Source organism: Dipodomys merriami, unplaced genomic scaffold (genome assembly GCF_024711535.1).
Source record: "Dipodomys merriami isolate MVZ:Mamm:240054 unplaced genomic scaffold, mDipMer1.0.p SCAF_7, whole genome shotgun sequence".
In the NCBI taxonomy this organism is placed as follows: Eukaryota; Metazoa; Chordata; class Mammalia; order Rodentia; family Heteromyidae; genus Dipodomys; species Dipodomys merriami.
The window spans coordinates 5,211,802-5,226,330 of record NW_027206290.1 but is presented as its reverse complement, the minus strand read 5'-3'; the positions used below and the strand labels follow the sequence as shown (position 1 = coordinate 5,226,330).

Sequence of the window (14,529 nt, the reverse complement as noted above, 5' to 3'; positions counted from 1 at the left end):
GAGCATGCCTGATAGTATAGCAGTAACAAACACTAGCATCTGTTCTTGTGTTATAGAAAATAAATTCTATGCTTTATGTCACCGGAAATCCTTGCAGTAACACTACAAGGAAATTTGTTTTATCATTATCTTACAGATCATAAACTGGAGCTCATAAAGGTAGAATGACTTGTTTAAGGTCACACAACTAATATGGAAGGTTGAAATGAATCAATGTTTACTGTCTAAGGGAGGAGCGAAGAATTACAAAAAATAAGAAGTTGGGCAGGAAAGTGGACCAAAATAAGTCAGGAAAGCAGGAAAATAGGAAGGAAAACAATTAATGAAGAAAGGAATTAATAATTAGGAAGAAAGGAAGGACAAAAAAGATGAGAATAAAGAAGGGATAAAAATGGAAAAGAAGTTAAGGAAGGAAAGAAATATCCTACGATACTTCTTTCTGGATGAATTTTCTAACTTTAACCTTTTCTCCTTTCACAAGTACCCACTTTTTCTCTTTTCTAGGGAAATGTCAGCTTTGGAAATAATTTAACCCAAATGATCATGCTGTTGGAATAACTCTCTCCTGGTGCTGCTGTAATTTGGCTTACAATTATAATTAATTGAACATCTTCGGAATGAACTCAGAGCTGCATGCAGGTGGAAAAAATTTTAATGTGCTAAGCATGCAAAAACATGATCTTAGAAGCTCATTTTTGCCAGCAGAAAAAGGAAGTCATTAGTGAGACATTTTTCAGCAAGGAGAGAAAAAAAATTCTTTAAAATCTCATGGTCATGAGACAAGCTCTAAGATGATCCTTAGGCCCCATTAAGGATGCAGTAATGAAAAGGGTTTCTGAGCCACAGGTTGGCATCTGTGAAAAGGTTCCCCTTCTCAGGAATCAAGACACATTAGTCTCATTATTTGCAGATACTTGACAAGACAAGAGCCAGAGGGAAGCAGCAACATAAGGAAATGCACTGCAGAGAGGAGGAGGCTAATTAGAGGAAACAAAGAAAGAGAGCTTGACAAATCTGTTCTAGATAACCCCCTTCTAAAGGTAGAGCATTTCAGAAGCAAACAATCTTCCCTCTGGATATGATTTTTTTCCAACAGGAACTTGGAAGGATTTTTGTGTTGCCCTGGAACTGGCCATGGTCCTGATTAAATTGGCATTGTATATTCTGTGACGTTGTTATTATTATAATTATTATCATCATCATCATCTTCACTGTCATTCAGAAGTTACAATTCCCTATATCAGGCTGTGAGTACAGTTCATCTTGATCAATGCCATCCCTCCATCATTCTCCTCTATTTTTCTCCCCATTTTTCCTTACCTGTTGTCCCCCTCTGTGACATTTTCAATTCAAACTCAAATCCTTTCCAAAGGTACTCCTTTTAAGTACACATGTGAAAGGATTTAGCCACAGACTAACTTAGTCTAGGTACTGAATTATTCACTAAAATAGATAGAGCAAAGGAGAGAAAATTTTTGTTGCTGTTATTTTAAAAATTAATTCATTTTTATTCATTTATCAGCTGTTCTGGGTTTGAATTCAGGGTCTTATGCTTGCTTGGCTTGCTCAGTCAACTAGCACTGTAGTATGCTTCAAAGCCTGCTTTTGATTAGTTAATTAGAAATGGATCATCATATACTTTTATGCCCAGACTGATACTGAACCCCAACCTCTGGTTCTGACTCCTAGTTAGCTAGCAGTACAGGGGTGAGCCACTAACAGCCAGTGGAGACTTTTTTTTTTAACTAAGTTTCCCTTTTCTTCTCCTGTATCTTTGTCAGAGAGATTTATTCCTGAGAAGTCGCCTCAGGTTCCTTAGTTTTACATACTATAAGCCTTTTGGGAACTTGCTTGGTAAGATAGAATATCTGTAACTGTAATTGGGTACAAAAATGAAAAAAAAAACCTGGAGGCTGAAAAGAGATAAATCTCTTTAGAAGTAGCAAAAGTACCATGGTTTTACTTTCTACATATGCTGGGCTATCCTTGAGTTCATCAGAGCACGTGGGGTCTGGCAGCTTTGCAACTACAGGTCATAAGAAGCTCAAAGGAGTTATTGAGGTAAGGTTGCTGTTCTCCTGATGGAAATTGCCCTTTAAAAGCATAATTTCCAATTGGCAGTAGGAGCAGGAAGCTTGCACAGATATCCAAGGAACAATCAGCAGGTCTACCGTTACACTTGTATGAATCCATATTACTCCGGGAGGAGAAAACGCAGATGTACCTAATTTCCGCCAGTCCATAGAAAGCTCTACAATCACAAATTATACTTTCTGGGTTTAGAGTTCTGGTTCTCATTCAGGGGCACTATTGTCTTATTTGTTCCTTCCCATCCCCTCCATAACATAGAAAGAAGACCAACTAATTGAATGCAACTTTATTGATGTGATGGTCACAATTGCTCTACTAATATATCTGAAAGAAGGTATACACAGTGAAAGTCTTGGGAAATAAAATACATTTTTAAATTAGTTATTCATGTCACCAAAGAATCTTTAATTACACAGCTTAGCTCCAGAAGTAACATATAAATGGATCAAGATTCTAAGAAATCCAACCAATGACTCTCAAACAGAAATCTCTATGACTTAGTCTATACTTAAGACCCGTCTCCAAATAATAAGATAAATTTGTTTTATTTTTAAATAAATTTGAAAACAATTATTCATGTATACTCTTAGTTCTTTTGCATCTCATTCGTTAGTCACAGACCCAAAGCTCAACTTACGGTAGAGAGTTAAACAAGACATATATAAACAAGTCAAATGAAGGGGACCTGAGAGGGTAGAGTATCATAACTGAAAGCAAGTCTGCCATGGTTGGAACCACTGCTGTCAGTTTGGGGAGAAACTTTCTTTAGGTATACACCAAGTGCTGTCAGCTGCTGTCCTCAAAGCTGCCACTGTTCCGGCAAGAATACAAATGCATGGGGCTCATGGGGTCAGACACGTAGCCTGCATCCGAAAAGAAGTTCAGTTGTTACTTCTTGGCCTTCCAGTACAGTATCTCCCCATGTTTCTTACCCAGACAGACCCAGTGCAATACAGAGCTGCCAGCTACCTCCCCTAGATACAATAAATGAAGTGTGGACAAGAGTAGCTGATGAGCAAGCTGAAACACAAAAACCAAATTTAAGGTGAAAACAGGCTCAACACCAGATGAGCATAAATGACAAATATTGGCATTGGCTCTGCTCTAGATTTCGGGCAAAGAAGGGCATAGTTCTGGAAGGTAGCATGTCGTGATGGCTGAGTGCACAGGCTCTTTGTATCAGGCAAATCTGTGTTCACATCAAGGTTACACATTTGCTATCACTGTGAATTTTGCCAACTTAATCTTTGTAAGACTAAGTGTCTACATCTGTATATTGGATGGATGATATTTCTTACCTAGAAGGTGGCAATGTATGTAAGACACTTAGCAGTCTAACACCAGTTGAATACTAAATGATGGCCCAAAAGGAGGTGGAATACTAGTTAAACAAAAAGAAAATAATGATCCTTTTTCTATTGAGGGTGGGCTCATTTTACCTCCTCTTTCTGGTAGCTCATTTGGTGTACTTCAATGCTAGGTCTAACAACCGTGCCATTGGTGGCCTTTGAAGCACTGCTCTGGGTATGTCCCAACAGTAGTAGCTCAGGATCAGGCCACTGTCCAAGGAAAATTGGGCTGATACAGGAAAGCAGTTGCCTTTTCACTCTGAAGTGAAAAAGCCATTCATTTCTTCAGTAAATATTTGTCAATAGCAGTCAGTTTTTGCTCTGTTTTCCTAGCTGACTTCAGGATCAACTCAGCCATCTACATTTTCATTAAGCCAGCAAGCAGTATGCAGTTGGACAGGTATATTTATTTTCATGAGAAAAGTCTCTGTCAAAATCTCTTAGGCAGCACAGCAATAAACTCTGCTGCAAGAAAATGCTGCTCCATCTGTCAACAGCCTTCTCTCACTCACATCTTCTGGGACTGACCCTGGTCAGAGCGGAGGAAAATTGTGGTGAGCAGAGAAAGAGATGAGGGACAGCTGATACACACCACTGAATCTTAACTCTCAAGGAAGTAAGACAAAATCTATATCTTAGCACGAAAGTATTTGCTTTTGTCCAGCTGGACATGCAACTCCATTCAGGCATATGTGAATACTCCAATAACCTGGGAACCCTTTCATTACCATAATCGCCTTCTAATATGTCATACCATATTACTGGCCCATGACGGTCCATTGTTTCCTGCCCCATGTAACTCCATTAAAATGTGTTTGTGCACAAATGTCTTATCACCAATGTGGTTGAGCTCTCAGTCGGGGAAGGGAAATAATATAAGTATGGTGCTAGGGCTGGCATTTAATAGTAATGTCTTTGGCACCAGATATAAAAGCAGATGTGTTGGTTTTGAGTAGTTACTCATCTTAAGAAGGACTAAACTGAAATTTCAATGTAAGTTTCAGGAAAAGATTGATAGATTGGAATAAAGGATGTCAAATGAGGCTAAGGACTACGTTTAATTTATTTTCATTCTCTACCTCTGTCCTGAGGTGTGAAAATTTTAAAAAGTAAATAACAACAAATAGCTCATAGGTTGCTGTTATTCTAAAACCGGTTTATGAAATGAAAAGAAAGACTAATTAAAGTGTTTTTTTTTTCTGTGATAAGATAGCCCTACTGGAAAGCCTTAAATATATCTGACTTATCAGCAGGACTTCTTACTTCAGGCAAATACCCTCGTATTTTTATTTCCTTTTTTATAGTAGTGGGGTTTGAACCCCAGGGGCTCACAGACACGCTTACTGCTGAACCACACCTCCAGACTTGATTTTTTTTGCTCATTATTTTTGCTCTAGAGTCTCACTTCTGATATAGGCAAAATAGGCTTCCTGGTAGCCAGGATACCAACGTATGAGATGGAATCCAGATCTTCACTGAGAAACGAGTCTTAAGAACTTTTTCTCTCTGGGCTGACTTGAACCTTGATCACAACAATCATAGCCTCTTATATAGCCAAGATTATAGGCATGAGCCACCAGTGCCCAATTCATGATTTTCACCTTCCTTGGGTATAAAGGTTCATAGGAAAAAAAATATAACTTTTGTATATGATTTACTTTTGGTTTCACTTTCTATGGAGAACTCTCAGAAGTCTAACTCTTTAATTCTTTAAGAAACAGATTTTAAATGAAAGGAAACCTTCATCTTGAGATTTTTTCCCACATAAAAAAGCAAGAGTCCTCGTCAAAACACACATCTCATAGGAGGCCCTGTATGCTAAATTGTGATGTCACCACTGTAAAAATTTGAGGAAATGATATTCCATCTATTTAAAAATGTGAAAGCCGGGCTTTCATGGCGCACTCCTATAATCCTAGCTACTCAGGAGGCTGACATCTGAGGACTGCAGTTCAAAGGCAACCTGGGCAGGAAAGTCCATGAGACTCTTATCTCCAATAAACCACTAGAAAACAGTAAGTGGCGCTGTGGCTTAATTGATAAAGCACTAGCTTTGAGCTGAAAAGCTTATGGATAGTGCCCAGGCCCAGAGTTCAAGCCCCAAGACTGACAAAAAAAAAAGATGATATGGCACTTGCAGCACATTTTCCCCTGACATAGACTGTAAAGCCCAGGCTAGACAGCACTCAGCCACATCCTCACATGTATCTAGAGTAAAAAGTAAAAAGATTTTTTTTAATGTATGTAACCAATTTGTCTGCCTCTACCCAGAGCACCTTCTTTTTGTTACTTTGTGTCTCCAGAGTTTTCTGTTGCCTTAGGTAAAAAAAAGTCTGCATTCAATGTATACTGGTGTGGATCCCAGAATCCCAGATCTCCAGGGTCAATGGCTATCCACATCAGAGAAGCAGGAACACGTCATCCACTTTACTCTTTCTCAAATCCAGCTCTTGTGACAAATGTGATCTCTTTAGCTAACAAGCTTTTTTTTTTTTTTTTTTTTTTTTTGTCGGTTGTGGGGCTTGAACTCTGGGCCTGGGTGCTGTCCCTCAGCTCTTCAGCTCAAGGCAAGTGCTCTACCACTTGAGCTACAGCGCCACTTCCGGTTTTCTGGTGGTTTATTGGAGATAGGAGTCTCACGGTCTTTCCTGCCCAGGCTGCCTTTGAACCACGATCCTCAGATCTCAGCCTCCTGAGTAGCTAGGATTACAGGCATGAGCCACCAGCTCACAAGCTAACAAGCTTTTTTTTTTTTTTTTTTTTTTATCATCCATATTGTCAAAGAAAGTTGCCATGAGTAAATGTGCTCATTGTACTAAAATTCCAATTAAATACCGAGCCTCTCAGGCTTAAAGGCTGTAAAGGGGCATTCATCCCTATTTCATTAATATGGTGGCTGATGATAAAGGCAACTGTCCATCATCCAGGCTTCCAGAGGTCTACATAGAACTCAGTTAATTATGTCAAAGTGCTCTGTTAATTCATTGTGAAGAGTCCTGTGCAAAATAGAATCACATCAGCACCCCCCTTGCCTTGTCTTCAGCTGTTTGAGGGGATGGCTTTGGTTTAAATTTCATCCTTGGGTGTTTGGCTAATGATGAAGAGCTCCCCTATCATGTAATATAAATGTAGAAATGCACCCCTTGTTTTGCCTTCTCCTCCCAACACACCTATGATGTGGGGCTTAGAGGTAATGGACCCAATGATGATGGCCAAGTGTTTGGGATGACATGAGAGGCCAGAGATGATTTTCACAAGAAGAGTTTTTAGAGAGTATATCACATGCTCATACCTATGTTCACACACACATCCTCACACACTGCTGCAGACGAACACACTTTTTTTTAAACTTAAAGGCAACCGTAGGGCTCTGAAAGGTGTGAGGATAAGAATTTACAATTTTTTTCAAACATCTTTTATTTCTAGAAATTAGAGAATGTTGCCTATCTTCCTTAATATCAAATGAGTAGATACCACTTTCCTAATAACCTAGTCAATCTGTCTATTTACCATATTTGTCAATGGGTGAGTGCTGGAGACTTCTCTTCATTTCCTCCAAAGATAAGCTCTGAGAGGGACACGATCCAACACTGAAAAATAAATTTAACACAGCTTTACATCTCCATGGTGCTAATTTTCTAGTATTTTGTTTTTGTTTTATTTTTGTTTTGGTGCCAGTACTGAGGCTTAAACCCGAGGCCTTAGAGCCTCAATTGTCATTTTTACTTAAGGCTGGAGCTCTGCCACTTGATCCACACCTCTACTTCCAGCATTTTGCCAGCCAATTGGAGGTAAAGACTATCATAGAATTTTCTGCCCATGATGGCTTTGAACAGCAATCCTCAGATTTCAGCCTCCTGAAGATTACAGGTGTGAACCATAGGTGCCAAGATTACTGAATGTTTTTAAACAGAATTGGGCTGAGAAGGAGGCTCATTGGTAGAGTTCTTGCCTTGCATGCATGAGGCCCTGGGTTCAATTACTCAGCACCACATAAGCAGAAAAAGCCAGAAGTGGCACTGTGGCTCAAATGGTAGAGTGCCAGCCTTGAACTGAAGAGCTGAGGGACAGCACCCAGGCCCAGAGTTCAGGCCCCACAACTGATAATAGAATTAATTCACTTGGCATAGTTCCTGGAGAAGTGGTAAAATGACACGAAGGTCATTTTATCTTATAAATGTCCAGCTGGAATGGAGTTCAGAATTATTAGGAGTAAGCCAGATCTAGAGTCTCCTGTTTCCTCTACAAAGGTTCTATATCATCTGAGCACCAGCATGGCCCCTGCTGAGCCCCAGTTTATTTCTGCATATATGAAACAACATAAATAATTTAGTTTGTTTCAATAGTTTAATACACATAAGAAGAAATAGCGGATGTAAATCTGGGTCCATATTCAGAGCCCATATACAATCTTTCCTTTTAAAAATATTTTTGTTACCTTGAAGTAGTTGTAAAAACAAGTTTAAACTCAAAATAGCAAAGCCGGGCACTAGCGGCTCACACCTGTCATCCTACCTACTTAGGAGGCTGAGATCTGAGGATTGCGGTTCAAAGCCAGTCCATGGATGGAAAGTCCGTGAGACTCTTATCTCCAATTAACTACCAGAAAACTGGAAGTGGCTCTGTAGCTCAAATGGTGTTGGCCTTGAGCTGAAGAGCTCAGGGGCAGCCCCCAGGCCCAGAATTCAAGCCCCACAACTGACAAAAACAAAAACAAAAACAAATTCAACGTGGCAATTTACGTGGACAATGTATCTTGACCAGTCCTTTCTTAAAAGGAGCTAAGAACAAGGCCATCATCATTTTTATAATGGTTAATATAAATGAAACACATCCCAAGATTTTAATGGGTATTGCTATTATTATAATGGCAATTCTGTGATAGAGTGATGTTTACTTCTTAACTTCTTCATGTGAACCATTTACACATAATCATCTCATTTAAATCTTATCACTATCTTACTACTGAGATGTAATTTCTCTCATTTTATAGTTAAGAAAACAGAGTCTGAAACAATTAAGAAATTAGTTACACAGATTTGATGCTTGGTTCTTCTAGGATTTAAGCCAACATTTAATATCTGATCACATCTGTCAGTTATATGTCTGCCATCTCTCATGTATCCATTCATCTTTTTCTGAGTTCAAAGCAGCTACCTGACTTACTTTCACACTGGCCTTATTGTATGTGTAGCAGAATTCTTAATACTGCCAGCCCTCAAGTCAATTCTCTCTGTTTCAGTCACCTGTCCTGTATAAATGAATTTTTGGTCTCATCCTTGGTACCTTTCTTTCTCTCATTATCTGTCACTTAGCTCATCTTTTTAGCTCTGCCTCCATCTTGTTCTTCTTTCAAAGTTAAGGCTACCTAATCTCTTTCATCTCTGAATCTCTCGGTCTTCTAATTGGCCTCCCTGTTCATTTCTGTATCTATTATAATCTATCCTCTACCTGTTACCCCAGACTGATATTTTGAAAGCATAAAGTAAGTTGAGGACCCTCCAATAATTTCCTAGTTCATTTGGAATAAATTACAAATACTGCATCCTCTTAATAAAACCTTATCCCTGCCTACTTCTCCATCCACAACCATGGGTTGCATTCTCTTCAGTTTTTGTCTACATCTCTCATTCTTCCTGGCATCATCTCTGTCCCATGAGCCCTCCACGTTCTCTTCCAAGTCTTGGCATTAGTTAACTTACCTGGAATATACTTCTTTTTTCTAATTTTTAAAATTGTTATTATAAAGGTGATGAACAGAGGGGTAACAGTTACAAAAGTCAGGTAAGTTACTTATATATATATATATATATATATATATATATATATATATATATATATATATATATATATACATATATATATTTGTCTTTTTTTTGCCCAATGAGGGTAGAGACTTTTATCTTGTTCCCTGCTATATCCTCAACATTCAGAATACGTGTTTGACCCATAGGAGAATCCCAACAAATAATTTTGAGCAATTCTATTAAGTAATAGATCCTTAAATGTTCCTGTCCCTTCCTCTTACACAATATTCCCTCTTCAAGGTATTGCTGTAACAAAAATTTCACCACTTGCCGGGCACTGGTGGCTCACATCTTGTAATCCTAGCTACTAGGAGGCTGAGATCTGAGGATCATGGTTCAAAAGGCAGCCTGGGCAGGAGACCCTTATCTCCAATTAACCACTAGAAAACCGAAAGTGACACTGTGGCTTATGTGGCAGAGCATTTGCCTTGAGCTGAAGAGCACAGGGACAACACCCAGGCCCAGAGTTCAACCACAACCAAAAAAAAAAAAAAAAAAAAAATCACCAGGTTCCGGTGGCTTACACTTGTAATCCTAGCTACACAGGAGGCTGAGATCTGAGGATCACAGTTCAAGGCCAGCCCAGGCAGAAAAGTCCCTGAGACTCTTATCTCTAATAACACTAGAAAACCAGAAGTGGCACTGTGGCTCAAGTGGTAGAGCACTTACCTTGAGCTGAAGAGCACAGGGATAGCACCCAAGCCCAGAGTTGAAGCTCCATGACCACCACCACCAACAACAAAAATCAGTGCTTGTTTGGTGATTCTTCAGGTCAGTGATCCAAACCCTCTACCATCCAGTCTGTATTGTGTTTTATTTATTTTGTGTACTATGATTCCTTAATACCATTTTTTCTCCTACCCTGAACTCATCCACACTAATTGACTGGGTTTTTCAAACATTCATGATTTCCTCTTCTCCATGATTGCTGCTGAGCTGCTCCCACTGTTGAAGGTGCTTGAGGACATCTTATTTATCACTGACAGGAAGAAGGGTAGTGTTATTTTTAAAATGAGCAATCCAATGCCAGACTCCTGGAGTCTGAATCCTAAGTACATTATTCACTGCTCTATGACCCTTACTGAATTGTTAACTGTCTTATATCCCATTGTGCAGCTATTAAATGGGAATTGTGCCAGGGGAGATGGCACATGCCTGTCATTCCAGCTATGTGGGAAGTAAAATTAGATGGAGCCTGGTCTGAAGGTGGCCCAAGGAAAAAATATGAGACCGTATCTGAAAAACAAATGTTTTGAGTTCAAATCTCAATAAGGAGATAAAACGTAAAGGAAGGAAGGAAACTAGGAAGGAAAGAAGGAAAGTAATAAAACAATTTGTAAGGTTAATCATAAGAATTAAATGAGTCAATATGATTACAGCATTTTGACCAGTGCTGATACTTATTAAACACTCAGTAAGTGCGACCTGCATTTGTTATACTTCAAAGTCTGACTTTGTGTAGCAGATTCAGATGCTTTGAAGCCTTCTTGTAAATCCTGTCAGAATGAAGCTCGTTCTCTTCCACACTACTCTCATCCTCTGACCTCCTAACACAGTGTTAAGTGATTGCTTTGGTGTGGAATTACTATGCTGTGTGCTAGTAAACCCCATTACACAGAGAGCTTGTCAATACTGTCAAACCTTTTTGGATCGCCATTGGGCTCAGTCAGTACTTTATAAGTAGTTAAAATAGAAGCATGTTAAATTAAATAAAGTTAAGTTATTCCAAAAGATTCATTTTGAGAAGTTAGGTTTTTCTGAGAGCTAACATAAATTCACACTGATTAATTCACTTCACTGCCTTAAAAATAACTACATCTTTAGGTTCGCTTACATAAGCTACAAAATGCAATATGGTACCTTAGAGGAAAGCAATAGTTAAAAAAGGGAAACACCTTGGCTGAAAACATGACATGTGATCTTAATCAACACTTCAAGACAAACCGTACTCAATTTTGGTCAATAAAAATTTCAAAGTAAACAGGAAAATGTAACCTCTTTAGCATACTAGTTTTTTTTAAAGGTATATGCTATATGCAGTAGTTGTGGCAACAAGAAGATAATAGGGAATAAATATTTTATCACCAAAATGGCTATCTGGTTTCCTCTGCATAAAAGCACATCACCAAGCAGCCCTGTTTGTTCAGCTGCTGAATGTAATTCATGCCAAGGGACATAACCTTTCTGCCCAGGAGGTACCACATAGGCTGGCACTGGACACTGTTCTAGGATGACAGACAGATGGAAACTAAGCACTCCCAGATCAAACACAAAAGAAGAAACCAGACCTTAATCAATGGAACTAGCCCTGTGCATCCAGTCTTCATCAAGTAGTTCACAGAAACTTGGAGAGCAAGAGATATATCAAGACTTTGCTGAAGTGCTCAGCGAAAATAAAGATTTCCAGAGATGAAACAGCTTCATGAATTCAATGCAAAGAAATGTGAACTCATGGCAGGTAGGTAAAACACTCAGTTTTGAAATAATTAAGCATTTCTGATCTACTAGGTAGTATTATTTACCCCAGAGGTTCAATACTCACCATAGATTAGATAGGCATATATATGAACAGTATATGATGCCATAGGGGTAATTTCATGCATTTTTTGGGAAATGTAGAATGATATTTCTCTTACAAATGTAGAATGAGATAGCATATAGGTTAGTTTTTAAATACTACTACATTATATAGGTTTTATTTTAGTGCTGAAAAGTGTTTCACTTTAGGCTAAAACAATTAAGATTAACGCTATAATGTGTGTATGCAGATACATATGTTCTTATGAAGATCCTGAAGACAGAACAAGCCAAAATGAAAAAAGACTCTATGGGTATCTGGATATGGGTATAGCCTTCTTAGTAGACGATCAATTAATTAGGCAAGCTTACACCCAAATTGAAATGTTTTGTGTATAAATCCCATTCACATTCATGTTATGGTTTGTAAGAACAACTAGCCTATTTACAAATGGTCTTATTCTATGTGGATGGTCTCATGCACCCTGTTAAAAAAAAACACTAATGGGAATGAGTGTTTGTTGGCTGAACACTTCTGACAAGCACATTAAACAAAAATAGTATCAATGGAGAAATAAGTAAAAATGTAGGTAAGATTACAGGAAAACTATGAGTAGGAGGAATATCAGAAGATAGAACATATGCAAATACAACTTCAGCTTTTACAAATGAGAGTAAGACAAAATCCGTAAGCAAAACCCATGGGTTACTGTGCATTATTATACACAAAATCCAAGAAAAAAATTACTAACACAGGCTTATTTGTTTTTGTTTTTGTTTTTGTTTTTCTAGTCCTGGGTGCTGTCCCTGATCTTATTTTGCTCAAGGCTGACAATCTCCCACTTTAGACACAGATCCATTCCCAGCTCTTTGGAATCTCATGGACTTTCCTGCTTCTCTGGCTTCAAACCACAATCCTCACATCTTAAGCTTCTGAGTAGTTAGGGAGCGAGCCTGGAGGTTATTACTCAAGAACGAACCCACATGCCCCTCAGTAGATGAATATATCAAGAAAATGTGGTATATATACAGAATGGAATTCTATGCCTCCATCAGAAAGAAAGACATTGCCCCATTTGTTAGGAAATGGAAAGACTTGGAAAAAATTATATTAAGTGAAGTAAGCCAGGCCCAAAGAAACATAGGTCCCATGGTTTCCCTTATTTGTAATAACTAGTATATGTCTGGGATAAGTAGAAAAGGTCAGATAAGATGATGTTAGGTGAAATGAACCCCAAGATAAGTATTCAAATTTTTTTCTTTCATGCGATTGTTTCTAACATATTTATAAGATAATTTCTTGCTTTGTATGTCCCTCCCCCATGGTATAACCCCTGCTTTCACTGTATTTGATGTTGGCATAATTTGTGGAGGGGAAGTGAAAAAACAAATCCTTTAAATAGGGATACAGGTGGACCCATTGCAACAATGAGATGTACAAGTAGTTATGTCGAAAAACGAACTTTACAACTTCGGAGGCGGGGAGGAGGGGAAGGGATGGGAAGGGAAGGGAAGGGGAAACAAAGGAGGAGGCAACAATGCTTGATTGCTTGATAAGAAATGTACTCATTATCTTGCCCATGTAATTGTAATCCCTCTGTATGGTATTTTCACAATAAAAAAATAAAAATTAAAAATGAAGTTCTGACATTGACCATGATGTATTATACACATAAACTGACATATTGAATTAAAACGCTTTTGTACAATTATTTAAAGAACACATTTTTTTAAAGTTCTCTATTATGGATTCACTACACAAAGACAATTGTATAAGTGTGCTTTATTTATTGATTGATGAAGAGTGGAAATCTACAGGCTAGTATACACATCTGGATCCCAGCTGGATATTGCACAGAGTTCTTCCTGACTGTTTCATGAGTAAGATGGGAAGAGCCAGGCCATATGATAGTAGTTGGATTGATTGTTAATGATTGAATATCCAGATTTGACTTGAGATCTCAGTCAGCCTACATAAATGACAGTCCTCGTAGCATTAGGTTGAGACTTACACATTGGGAATAATTTAAACTAAATGCCACTTTCCTTGAGGTTATTTCCTGAAAATGAATTGTCCCACCTCTAAGAGTCTTCAGATTGAGGCAAAAACACCTGGATATAGTATAAGGATGTAAACACACACAGAGGAGTATATAATGTGATACCCTAGACCCTCCCTTTCTTTTCTCTAATTATTATTTTTTTAATTTTATTGTCAAGGTGATGTACAGAGGGGGTACATTTACATAAGTAAGGTAGTAAGTACATTTCTTGTCGAACTTATTACACCCTCTCTCATTTTTCTCCCTCTTTTCCTCCCCTCCCACACCCCCCAATTTGTACAGATCATTTCCAACATAATTTCTTGTGCGTATTGATGTTGCATTGATTCCCCTTTTGTCCTTTGTCTCACCATTTTGTTGTTCCCTTCCCTTGCCTGATTCAGATAAACGTATATATAATACCCAGCGTACCAAAATCAAATACAGTGACAACAGGGGATAAACTATGGTGGGGGACACAAAAGAAAAAAGAAATCACGTACATTAAAACCTCTTGGGTCCATGTTTTGGAGTTCATTTTGCTTAGAGTCATCTTATATAGTCATAGGTACATAGCTATTGAGCTATTCTGCTTACCTGCTAAGATTATCCTACACGTATACTAATTATTACAAATAAGGGAAACCATGGGGCCTACAATTCTTTGGGTCTGGCTTATTTCACTTAATATAATTTTTTCCAAGTCCTTCTTTTCCTTACAAA

At 38.3% G+C, this 14,529-nt stretch overlaps 1 protein-coding gene across 5 annotated transcripts in view; it reads right to left on the bottom strand.

The window, feature by feature from the left end:
* Positions 1-2,385: 2,385 nt before the first annotated feature.
* Tnni3k (TNNI3 interacting kinase) overlaps positions 2,386-14,529 on the bottom strand; it is a 281,405-nt gene continuing 269,261 nt past the window's right edge. For 3 of the 5 annotated variants that reach the window (XM_070007290.1, XM_070007288.1, XM_070007293.1), the window contains 2 exons: positions 6,951-7,030; positions 2,967-3,111 (listed from right to left, as the gene is read on the bottom strand). In XM_070007290.1, coding sequence (XP_069863391.1) covers positions 3,020-3,111; positions 6,951-7,030 — 172 coding nt within the window. In that variant the 3' untranslated portion in view covers positions 2,967-3,019. The other 2 variants (XM_070007292.1, XM_070007291.1) reach the window with 2 other exon arrangements.